Source organism: Oncorhynchus clarkii, unplaced genomic scaffold (assembly GCF_045791955.1).
Source record: "Oncorhynchus clarkii lewisi isolate Uvic-CL-2024 unplaced genomic scaffold, UVic_Ocla_1.0 unplaced_contig_9092_pilon_pilon, whole genome shotgun sequence".
NCBI classification, from domain to species: domain Eukaryota; kingdom Metazoa; phylum Chordata; class Actinopteri; order Salmoniformes; family Salmonidae; genus Oncorhynchus; species Oncorhynchus clarkii.
The window spans coordinates 1-12,500 of record NW_027258060.1 but is presented as its reverse complement, the minus strand read 5'-3'; the positions used below and the strand labels follow the sequence as shown (position 1 = coordinate 12,500).

The window sequence follows — 12,500 nt, the reverse complement described above, 5'->3', positions numbered from 1 at the left end:
AAGACAGCAGAGGTGTATTTTGAGGGAAGGTTGATTAGGATGATATCTATGAGGGTGCCCGTGTTTACGGATTTGGGGTTATACCTGGTGGGTTCATTGATAATTTGTGTGAGATTGAAGGCATCTAGCTTAGATTGTAGGATGGCTGGGGTGTTAAGCATGTCCCAGTTTAGGTCACCTAACAGCACGAGCTCTGAAGATAGATTGGGGGCACATATGGTGTCCAGGGCACAGCTGGGGGCAGAAGGTGGTTTATAATAATCGGCAACGGTGAGAGACTTGTTTCTGGAAAGGTGGATTTTTAAAAGTAGAAGCTCAGATTGTTTGAGCACAGACCTGGATAGTACGGCAGAACTCTGCAGGCTATATCTGCAGTAGATTGCATCTCCGCCCCCTTTTGCAGTTCTATCTTGTCGGAAAATGTTATAGTTAGGGATGGAAATGTCAGGGGTTTTGGTGGTCTTCCTAAGCCAGGATTCAGACACGGCTAGGATATCCGGGTTGGCAGAGTGTGCTAAGGCAGTGAATAAAACAAACTTAAGGAGGAGGCTTCTAATGTTAAAATGCATGAAACCAAGGCTTTTACGGTTACAGAAGTCAACAAATGAGAGCGCCTGGGGAATGGGAGTGGAGTTAGGCACTGCAGGGCATGGATTAACCTCTACATCACCAGAGAAACAGAGGAGAAGTAGGACAAGGGTACGGCTAAAGGCTATAAGAACTGGTCGTCTAGTACGTTCGGAACAGAGAGTAAAAGGAGCAGGTTTCTGGGCGCGGTAGAATAGATTCAAGGAATAATGTACAGACAAAGGTATGGTAGGATGTGAATACAGTTGAGGTAAACGTATGCATTGAATGACGATGAGAGAGATTTTGTCTCTAGATACATCATTTAAACCAGGTGAGGTCACCGCATGAGTGGGATTGGGAACTAAAGGGTTAACTAAGGCGTATTGTACAGGAATAGTGTCTCTACAGTGAAACACAGCGTTTCAGGCAGCTAGCGAGCCGATGCTATCAAGCTAGCAGAAGGGCCTTAGAGGGGAGTCGTGATGGAAGAAGTCTGTTGTAGTCCCCTCGTGCTGTTACGTCGTCAGACCAGTCGTCATGGATCAGCAGGGCTCCGTGTGGTAAAAGGGCCAATTGGCAAAATAGGTTTTGTGGCCAAAGAATTTGTCCTGCGGAGCTTTTATTTATTTTTATTGAACTAGGCAGGTCAGTTAAGAACAAATTCTTATTTTCAATGACGGCCTAGGAATAGTGGGTTTACTACCTGTTCATGGGCAGAATGACAGATTTTTTTACCTTGTCAGCTCGGGGATTTGAACTTGCAACCTTCCGGTTACTAGTCCAACGCTTTAACCACTAGGCTACCCTGCCGCTCTAGGCAGCTAGTGGGCCGCGGCTAGCAGATGGGCATTCAGGGGACGTCACGACGGAGGAGCCAGTTGAAAAACCCCCTCAGGCGAATTACGTCGGTAGTCCAGTTGTGATGGGTCGGTAGGGCTCCATGTTGGCAGTTAAAGGGGTCCAGGCCAATTGGCAAAATAGGTATTGTAGCCCAAGGAGTGGCTGATGGACCTCTTCGGCTAGTTGGGAGATGGGCCTAGTAAAGGCTAGCTCCAGGCTAATTGGGTCTTGCTTCGGGACAGAGACGTTAGCCAGGAGTGGCCACTCGGATAGCAGATAGCTAGCTGTGATGATCCAGGTGAAAAAGTTCAGAGCTTGCGGTAGGGAACCAGAGGGAAGTCAGATTTGCTCTGGTTTGAGTCGCACTGTGCGGACTGGCGAGAGTTGTCCGGGCTAAAGGTAGCTGATGACCACTAGCAGTGGCTAGCTGACTAGTAGCTAGTTAGCTGGCTTGCTTCTGTTGGGGGTTCCGGTTCAAAAGTAAAGAAAATAGCAGATCCATTCCACATTGGGTGAGGCAGATTTCTGGAGAGTGTATTGAAGTTGAGGTTAAGAAAAAAAAAAAAAAAAAAATAGCTAGCATGACTAGACCAGGAAGAAATGTCCATCTCTGCTGCTTTTCTGCTGCCTGAGTTAGCTACATTACAGCACCATACACACACAGACACACACAGACACACACACACACACACACACACACACACACACACACACACACACACACACACACACACATCTGAGTTAGCTACATTACAGCACCATACACACACACACACACACACACACACACACACACACACACACACACACACACATCTGAGTTAGCTACAGCTGCGCTAAATCAATCATGCAAAACTGAATGGAATGGAATAGGGGTCTAGGTGGTCTTCCCAATAAGACCTGAGATTCAAATTTGACAGCATTTCAAATGCTTTATATGTGGTCGATTAAGCTTGCCTGGCGCAATGGAACCAATAGAATAGCTGCACATCTGCAAACCCGGCCCACATGGCACCCCAGGCAGGCTAGAGTAAATCCTCAAAGTGTTTTAAAGATGTCTGCTTCTCAGAGGCTGTTACCTTCAGGGAGCCAGTCCTCTCTATTAGAGGCGTTTCATGGTGTGCTGGGTGTGAGGTCCCAGCTCTGTGCTCTGTCTGCCCGCCTGCTGGGAGCTCTTAGGAGAGCAACTGCATCATTAAAGTGTATTTAAGTGTAGACGTTCGTTCTTTATCCTGGCTGGAATTAAGCTATAAGGCCCGAGGAGGTGTGGTATATGGCCAATATACCACGGCTAAGGGCTGTTGTTACGCACAACGCCATGCGGAGTGCCTGGACACAGCCCTTAGCCATGGTATATTGGCCATATACCACACCCCAGAGGTGCCTTATTGCTATTATAAACTGGTTACCAATATATATATATTTTTTTTTTGTCATACAAGTGGCATACGGTCTGATATACCATGGCTGTCAGCCAATCAGGATTCAGGGCTCGAACCACCCAGTTTATAATTCATATTAATTTAGCATGCTTGCACAAGAAACATTACATTAAGACAAAGCCTCTCTGTAACCTAAGACTGAAGACTGATTGTGTTAAACGTTCACGAGCTGGTCTCTCCCTTACTGTCGTGCAGATGGTATCGGAGTATGAGGTCTGATACCAACAGGCTCAGAGACCAGTTTCAATCTACAAGCCGTCAGACTGATGAACGCTGGAGCTGAGACCGACCACCTGCTCTGATTCTCTGCACCTGTAACACAGATCACAACTGCTGCTACCAGGCTCTTATTAATGTACTGCTCAGGATAAACACTGTCCCCCGTTCCTTCCCTTGTGTTGCTATTGTTATGTGGTGTTATTTCTGTATCCTGTACATACCACTACCGAATACCATGCGTATCCTGTACATACCGCTACAGTATACCGTGCGTATCCTGTACATACCGCTACAGTATACCATGCGTATCCTGTACATACCACTACAGTATACCATGCGTATCCTGTACATACCACTACAGTATACCATGCGTATCCTGTACATACCACTACAGTATACCATGCGTATCCTGTACATACCACTACAGTATACCATGCATATCCTGTACATACCACTACAGAGAGAGAGAGAGAGAGAGAGAGAGAGAGAGAGGCAGGGAGAGAGAGAGAGAGAGACAGAGACAGAGAGAGAGAGAGAGAGAGAGGCATAGGCAGGGAGAGAGAGACAGAGAGAAACAGGGAGAGAGAGAGAGAACCGGCATCAATGGCAAGTATTTTTGGAGGGAAGAGCGGAGGCTAATTTTAGCTCAGGCTGGAGAGTTGAAAGCCTCATCTCATATATATATATATATATATATGAGAGAGAGAGAGAGAGAGAGAGAGAGAGAGAGAGAGAGAGAGAGAGAGAGAGAGAGAGAGACAGAGAGACAGAGAGAGAGAGAGACAGAGAGAGAGAGAGAGAGAGAGAGAGAGAGAGACAGAGAGACAGAGAGAGAGAGAGACAGAGAGAGAGAGAGAGAGAGAGAGAGAGAGAGAGAGAGAGAGAGAGAGAGAGATTCTCATTGAGGCAGAATGTGAAGAGGTGTTTAAGTCCTAGCAGCTGTGTTGTAATGTGCCAGAGACAGTAGTGTTCAGATCCCTGTTTCTGAACTGTTACAGTTCCTGTGATGCATAGAGAATCCCGGTGCGGTTCTAGTTAAATGTATATCTGGCTCGTTTTATGGACTCCTCAGCATTTGACACTAGCTGAGACAGAAATGCAGGTGTTGTACAAGGAATACAATCAGCATGCGTGACTAAAACACACTTGAAACACATTCGCCTTGTTTACTAAGATAATGTGATGATCTATGTTAATGCAGCAGGCAGTGTTGTGGGAGTCAAGCTGTGAGAACACAGGATACATCCCAAATTGTACCCTAATCCCTATGTAGTGCACTACTTTTTTTTACCAGGACCCAGGTCTAAATAAGTGCACTAAGTTGGTAATAAGAGTGCCATTTGGGATGCTAAGTAGCTGAGAATGGGATGTAGTTCTGTTTGTTGTCTTGACTCCTCCTTGGTGGTTTGGTATTAACTTAAATGTCTAGAATTAAGAATGATAAACCTGCACATGGTATACAGGGCCGGCTCTGGCCTTTTGGGGTCCCTAAGTGAGATTTGGTTGGGGGGGGGGGGGGGCCCAACCTCACGGAAAAAAAGCATTTTAGTAGTCCCTCTTTTGATGGCTGAGAGAAACATTTAAGTTTTAAAGTTCATTTCCTGCAATTCTATACATTTTGCCATGGGGCAGAGAGAAAACATTGCTATTTTATATACATTTTCAAGCAATTCTACTCATTCTGCCTCTCCTCTCCTCTCCTCTTCTCTCCTCTCCTCTTCTCTCCCCCACCTCACGGCAAAACATTTTAGTAGTCCCCCTTTTGATGGCTGAAAGAAACATTTAAGTTTTAAAGTTCATTTTCTGCAATTCTACTCATTCTGCCATGGGGCGGCGATAACGTTCGGCAGTTTTAAAGCTAATTCCAGCAATTCTACATATTCTGTAATGAATTATGCCACGTTAATAGGATATCTTAGTGAAAACGACTAACAGAATCAATGGGGGCCTCCTGGAGTGCCTGTTGGTTTACAGCCATGATTAATCCAAGTTAGGCAGCTGGCTAGACTAACTACCAATCTAAACATCGTCAGCTGACATGTTAATTGATTGACTGTCATAACAAGACAGAAACTGCTGATGCGACACATTTAAAAATAGCTTCTGGTGTATTTTATTATTGTTGTTGTTGTTGTTTTTTCGGGGGGGGGGGGGGGGATCGGCCAGGGTTGCTTACAGAACGCCTGGATCCGGTCCTGACGGTATAAAGTACTTCTCTCATGCTTTGGACCCACAGCACCTCCTGTCTGTCAGTAGACATGCAGGTGGACCGGGGGCATGAATAAAGTACAACACCATGTGATGTGTCAGACGGTCTTTTGGGCCCAGCACCCTGTGGAGAAATGGAGAATGTGCACATCAGCGTTTCACCGACACACTCTTCAAATCAGCTCGATGAGGATGCCCTTCTCTGATGATGTACACCTCTCCTCTCCTCTCCTCTCCTCTCCTCTCCTCTCCTCTCCTCCCCCTCCCCCTCTCCTCTCCTCTCCCCTCCCCCTCCCCTCTCCTCTCCTCTCCTCTCCTCTCCCCTGCCCTCCACAGAACCTTCCCTACGGTGTTAGAGGATGTTACCTATCTCTTTCTCTGCATGTCGAGATACCTGCCCCAGAACTCTCTAGTCTTACATATTTTATATGGTAGATGCACGTCTTCCATTTATCTATCCGCAGGGTGGGCTACCTGCCCCAGAACGCTCTTCTCTTCCCTGATGTTGTGTCGTACATAAGAACAGCCCGTAGCCGTGGTATACTGGCCATATACCACACACCCTCGGGCCTTATTGCTTAATGAACCTACTCTCTCTCCTCTCCTGCCAGGGCTGGCTACCTGCCCCAGAACGTGCCCCTCCAGATCATCTGCTACCTGCCCCAGGAGAGAGAGTTCCTCCCCTGGCACGCCGCCAGCCGCTCCCTCTACCAGCTGGACAAGCTGCTGGACCGCACAGAGGACTACAGTCTCTTCAGTGTAGGTTATAACCTCTGACCTCTAACCCTGACCCTGACCCTAATCAAGCTGCTGGACCGCACAGAGGACTACAGTCTCTTCAGTGTAGGTTATAACCTCTGACCTCTAACCCTGACCCTAATCAAGCAGCTGGACCGCACAGAGGCCTACATCCTCTTCAGTGTAGGTTATAACCTCTGACCTCTAACCCTGATCCTGACCCTAATCAAGCAGCTGGACCGCATAGAGGACTACAGCCTCTTCAGTGTAGGTTATAACCTCTGACCCTAATCCTAACCCTGAACATAACCCTCCAACTACAGCCTCTTCAGTGTAGGTCATAACCTCTGACCCTAATCCTAACCCTGACCCTGACCATAACCCTCCAACTACAGCCTCTTCATAGTTTATAACCTCTGACCCTAATCCTAACCCTGACCATAACCCTCCAACTACAGCCTCTTCAGTGTAGGTTATAACCTCTGACCCTAATCCTAACCCTGACCCTGACCATAACCCTCCAACTACAGCCTCTTCATAGTTTATAACCTCTGACCCTAATCCTAACCCTGACCCTGACCATAACCCTCCAACTAAAGCCTCTTCAGTGTAGTTTATAACCTCTGACCCTAATCCTAACCCTGACCCTGACCATAACCCTCCAACTACAGCCTCTTCATAGTTTATAACCTCTGACCCTAATCCTAATCCTAACCCTGACCAGTACCCTCCAACTACAGCCTCTTCAGTGTAGTTTATAACCTCTGATCCTAATCCTAACCCTAACCCTGACCAGCCTGTTTGGTACAGCTGGTGCCCTCTCAGACCCTCTCTAAAGACCCCCGGCACCTTTCTGTGGATCAGGGTTCAAGGTATTGAGGAGCATCTGCCCAGTACTGTAAACCCTATGTACTAGATCACCCACTGAGCCCCAGTACTATAAACCCTATGTACTAATGCCCCCACTGAGCCCCTGTACTATAAACCCTATGTACTAATGTACCCACTGAGCCCCAGTACTATAAACCCTATGTACTAGATCACCCACTGAGCCCCAGTACTATAAACCCTATGTACTAGATCACCCACTGAGCCCTAGTACTATAAACCCTATGTACTAGATCACCCACTGAGCCCAAGTACTATAAACCCTATGTACTAGATCACCCACTGAGCCCCAGTACTATAAACCCTATGTACTAGATCACCCACTGAGCCCAAGTACTATAAACCCTATGTACTAATGTACCCACTGAGCCCCAGTACTATAAACCCTATGTACTAATGTACCCACTGAGCCCCAGTACTATAAACCCTATGTACTAGATCACCCACAAAGCCCCAGTACTATAAACCCTATGTACTAGATCACCCACTGAGCCCCAGTACTATAAACCCTATGTACTAGATCACCCACTGAGCCCAAGTACTATAAACCCTATGTACTAATGTACCCACTGAGCCCCAGTACTATAAACCCTATGTACTAGATCACCCACTGAGCCCCAGTACTATAAACCCTATGTACTAATGTACCCACTGAGCCCCAGTACTATAAACCCTATGTACTAGATCACCCACTGAGCCCCGGTACTATAAACCCTATGTACTAGATCACCCACTGAGCCCCAGTACTATAAACCCTATGTACTAATGTACCCACTGAGCCCCTGTACAGGTCTGGAGGTCTTGATGTATGGGTTTTAAATTACCTTTAAATGGTTTGCTGATCCTGTTTAAGTGAAACCATAATGAGTTGTCTTATCGATCAAAGAATGTGAAGTCCATTTGTCAGTATGACAACTCACACAGTTCCACTAGGTTTTATCATCAGTGGGTCCTCTGTTCCATCAGTGGGTCCTCTGTACCACCAGTGGGTCCTCTGTGCCACCAGTGGGTCCTCTGTACCACCAGTGGATCCTCTGTACCACCAGTGGATCCTCTGTACCATCAGTGGATCCTCTGTCCCATCAGTGTGTCCTCTGTCCCATCAGTGGGTCCTCTGTCCCACCAGTGGGTCCTCTGTACCACCAGTGGGTCCTCTGTACCACCAGTGGGTCCTCTGTCCCATCAGTGGGTCCTCTGTCCCATCAGTGGGTCCTCTGTCCCATCAGTGGATCCTTTGTCCCATCAGTGGGTCCTCTGTTCCACCAGTGGTTCCTCTGTACCACAAGTGGGTCCTCTGTACCACCAGTGGGCCCTCTGTTCCACTTTCCAGGGTGTCAGTGAGGGAGAGAGAGTGTTAGGGAGGGAGAGAGAGTGTTAGGGAGGGAGGGAGAGTGTCGGGGAGGGAGGGAGAGTGTCGGGAGGGAGGGAGAGTGTCGGGAGGGAGGGAGAGTGTCGGGAGGGAGGGAGGGAGAGTGTCGGGGAGGGAGGGAGAGTGTAAGGGAGGGAGGGAGAGTGTCAGGGAGGGAGAGAGAGTGTTAGGGAGGGAGAGAGAATGTCAGGATTGGAGGGAGGGAGGGAGGGAGTTTCAGGAAGGGAGGGAGGGAGAGTGTCAGGGAGGGAGGGAGAGTGTCAGGTAGGGATGGAGAGTGTCAGGAAGGGAGAAAGAGTGTCAGGAAGGGAGGAAGAGTGTCAGGGAGGGAGGAAGAATGTCAGGGAGGGAGGGAGGGAGGGAAGGAGAAAGGGATTTTCAGGAAGGGAGAGAGAGTGACAGGGAGGGAGGGAGAGTGTCAGGGAGGGAGGGAGGGCGAGTGTCAGGAAGGGAGGGAGAGAAGGAAGGAGGGAGCTTCAGGAAGGGAGGGAGAGAGACAGGGAGGGAGGGAGAGTGTCAGGGAGGGAGGGAGGGAGGGAGAGTGTCAGGAAGGGAGGGAGAGTGTCAGGAGGGAGGGAGGGTGAGTGTCAGGGGGAGAGTGTCAGGGAGGGTGAGTGTCAGGGAGGGAGTGTCAGGAAGGGAGAGTGTCAGGGAGGGAGAGTGTCAGGGAGGGAGTGTCAGGAAGGGAGAGTGTCAGGGAGGGAGAGTGTCAGGAAGGGAGAGTGTCAGGGAGGGACAGTGTCAGGGAGGGAGAGTGTCAGGGAGGGAGTGTCAGGAAGGGAGAGTGTCAGGGAGGGAGAGTGTCAGGGAGGGAGGGAGAGTGTCAGGGAGGGAGGGCGAGTGTCAGGGGGAGAGTGTCAGGGAGGGAGAGTGTCAGGGAGGGAGGGAGAGTGTCAGGGGGAGAGTGTCAGGGAGGGAGAGTGTCAGGGAGGGAGGGAGAGTGTCAGGGAGGGAGGGAGAGTGTCAGGGAGGGAGAGTGTCAGGGAGGGAGAGTGTCAGGGAGGGAGGGAGAGTGTCAGGGAGGGAGAGTGTCAGGAAGGGAGAGTGTCAGGGAGGGAGAGTGTCAGGGGGGGAGAGTGTCAGGGAGGGAGAGTGTCAGGAAGGGAGAGTGTCAGGGAAGGAGAGTGTCAGGGAGGGAGGGAGAGTGTCAGGGAGGGAGAGTGTCAGGAAGGGAGAGTGTCAGGGAGGGAGAGTGTCAGGGGGGGAGAGTGTCAGGGAGGGAGGGAGAGTGTCAGGGAGGGAGAGTGTCAGGAAGGGAGAGTGTCAGGGAGGGAGAGTGTCAGGGGGGGAGAGTGTCAGGGAGGGAGAGTGTCAGGAAGGGAGAGTGTCAGGGAGGGAGGGAGAGTGTCAGGGGGAGAGTGTCAGGGAGGGAGAGTGTCAGGGAGGGAGGGAGAGTGTCAGGGGGAGAGTGTCAGGGAGGGAGAGTGTCAGGGAGGGAGGGAGAGTGTCAGGGAGGGAGGGAGAGTGTCAGGGAGGGATAGTGTCAGGGAGGGATAGTGTCAGGGAGGGAGAGTGTCAGGGAGGGAGAGTGTCAGGGAGGGAGGGAGAGTGTCAGGGAGGGAGAGTGTCAGGAAGGGAGAGTGTCAGGGAGGGAGAGTGTCAGGGGGGGAGAGTGTCAGGGAGGGAGAGTGTCAGGAAGGGAGAGTGTCAGGGAAGGAGAGTGTCAGGGAGGGATGGAGAGTGTCAGGGAGGGAGAGTGTCAGGGAGGGAGAGTGTCAGGGAGGGAGGGAGAGTGTCAGGGAGGGAGAGTGTCAGGAAGGGAGAGTGTCAGGGAGGGAGAGTGTCAGGGGGGGAGAGTGTCAGGGAGGGAGAGTGTCAGGAAGGGAGAGTGTCAGGGAGGGAGAGTGTCAGGGAGGGAGGGAGAGTGTCAGGAAGGGAGAGTGTCAGGGAGGGAGAGTGTCAGGGGGAGAGTGTCAGGGAGGGAGAGTGTCAGGAAGGGAGAGTGTCAGGGAAGGAGAGTGTAAGGGAAGGAGGGAGAGTGTCAGGGAGGGAGAGTGTCAGGGAGGGAGGGAGAGTGTCAGGGAGGGAGAGTGTCAGGAAGGGAGAGTGTCAGGGAGGGAGAGTGTCAGGGGGGGAGAGTGTCAGGGAGGGAGAGTGTCAGGAAGGGAGAGTGTCAGGGAGGGAGAGTGTCAGGGAGGGAGGGACAGTGTCAGGGAGGGAGAGTGTCAGGAAGGGAGAGTGTCAGGGAGGGAGAGTGTCAGGGGGGAGAGTGTCAGGGAGGGAGAGTGTCAGGAAGGGAGAGTGTCAGGGAAGGAGAGTGTCAGGGAAGGAGGGAGAGTGTCAGGGAGGGAGAGTGTCAGGGAGGGAGAGTGTCAGGGAGGGAGGGAGAGTGTCAGGGAGGGAGAGTTTCAGGGAGGGAGAGTGTCAGGAAGGGAGAGTGTCAGAGCTGTTGGTCTCCCACTCCTCTGGGACAAGTGTTAATTTGTTTACAGTGTCTGTCCAAGCAGATGTTGTATAGAATAATGGAGGACAGAAACAGCTGCAGGAGATTATTTATGTCCTGGCGATTTGGCCTTCTCTTGGCAGACCACCAAGGCTTCTGCTGGGTGCAGAGAGAGAGTGAGAGAGAGAGAGAGAGAGAGAGAGAGAGAGAGAGAGAGAGAGAGAGAGAGAGAGAGAGAGAGAGAGAGAGAGAGAGAGAGAGAGAGAGAGAGGGAGAGAGAGAGGGAAAGAGAGAGAGAGAGTGAGAGGGAGAGAGAGAGAGTGAGAGAGAGAGAGAGAGAGAGAGTGAGAGAGAGAGAGAGAGAGAGAGAGTGAGAGAGACACAGAGACACAGAGAGAGAGAGAGAGAGAGAGAGTGAGAGAGAGAGAGAGCCCACACACTAGTCTGTGGAGGAGTGTTCAGTGTTCACCACTCAGCAGGGTGGCGTTAACCCTCAGTGTTGGCAGTGAATGGTCCTATACAGTGATACACCCAACGTCCCAAATTGCACCCTATTCCCTGTATAGTGCACTATAGTGGGTGCTAGTGCACTATAAAGGGCACAGCCCCAGAGAGGTGGTTTACATGGAGAACAACAAGAACATGAAGGCTGTCACCTCCCACTAGGATGAGGAAGGAAGATAGTCCTCTTCAGTTAGTAGGACAGCTGTGTGTGTGTGTGTGTGTGTGTGTGTGTGTGTGTGTGTGTGTGTGTGTGTGTGTGTGTGTGTGTGTGTGTGTGTGTGTGTGTGTGTGTGTGTGTGTGTGTGTGCGTGCGTGTGCGTGTGCGTGTGTGTGTGTGTGTGCGTATGTGTGTGTATGCGTATGTGTGTGTGTGTGTGTGTGTGTGACGTCGAGGCTGGTCCCTAATGTTAATCATGATTTGGTTTCAATGAGGGACCGTGAAGGAGAGGCGCTACGCTGAATTAGTCTTGGCAACACCTGCTGTGTGGTTTGGAGAGCCAACACAATCATATCATGTGTCCCAAAATGGCATCCCTTATTCCCTTTATAGTGCACTTCTGTTGGTCAGGGTCCAAAAGGCTCTGGTGGAAAGTAGTGCACTTTCTAGGTAATGGGGTGTAATCTGGGACACATCCATAACCCTACACAGCTCCTAGCCACCTGGGGTACGTCCATAACCCTCCTGTCCTAGCCATCTGACGGTCCTTCTACCCTCTTCCTGTTACATTCTAAGGTAGATTAAGTCAATTCTTAACCCGAAGGCAGTTGTCCTTGATAAGAGTCAGCCTTTTTATGTTAAAATATCAAAAACCTCTGAGAATCACACAGCTTCGGCCCCCAGGATCGGGCCCCTTCTTGCTGTTGATTTTCTGTGATTTTCAATTTCTCCACCGCTTAAAATAGTTCTAAATATTTGTGTTTCATTTGCCAACTACTGACCTGTTTATTTTCAGGTCTGACTAACAACATCTGTCTACTGTTGGCTTGTTGCTTTCTACTTCCTCCCCAACAGGACTTTGTGCTGAAGCAAGTGGCCTCAAAGTATCACAAGATGGGCTGGCCCTTGGCTCTGACAGAAGGCTCCATCATACAGGCCTCCTACCAGACTGAGTATGTGATGCATACAGTCACCTCTCACACAACAAGTGGCTGGGTTGCGATGTTGTCTTGACCCACAAGCAGATCATTTAACTGTAGTGTCTCCTTCTGTCCCTCCTTCCCTTCTCTCTCTCTCTCTCTCCCTCCTTCTGTCCATCCTTCCCTTCTCTCTCTCTCTCCCTCCTTCTATCCCTCCTTCCCTTCTCTCTCTCTCCCTCCTTCTATCCATCCTTCCCTTCTC

The 12,500-nt window shown here is 50.2% G+C and overlaps 1 protein-coding gene across 1 annotated transcript in view; it reads left to right on the top strand.

Annotated features, from left to right (window-relative positions):
* LOC139394700 (thyrotropin-releasing hormone-degrading ectoenzyme-like) overlaps nucleotides 1-12,271 on the top strand; it is a gene marked incomplete at both ends in the record, with an annotated part of 150,318 nt that extends 138,047 nt beyond the window's left edge. The window contains 2 exons of the mRNA XM_071142795.1: nucleotides 5,891-6,038; nucleotides 12,174-12,271. Of these exons, the coding sequence (XP_070998896.1) occupies nucleotides 5,891-6,038; nucleotides 12,174-12,271 (246 nt within the window). The remainder of the gene's footprint in view (nucleotides 1-5,890; nucleotides 6,039-12,173) is intronic.
* Between the last annotated feature and the right edge of the window lie 229 nt (nucleotides 12,272-12,500).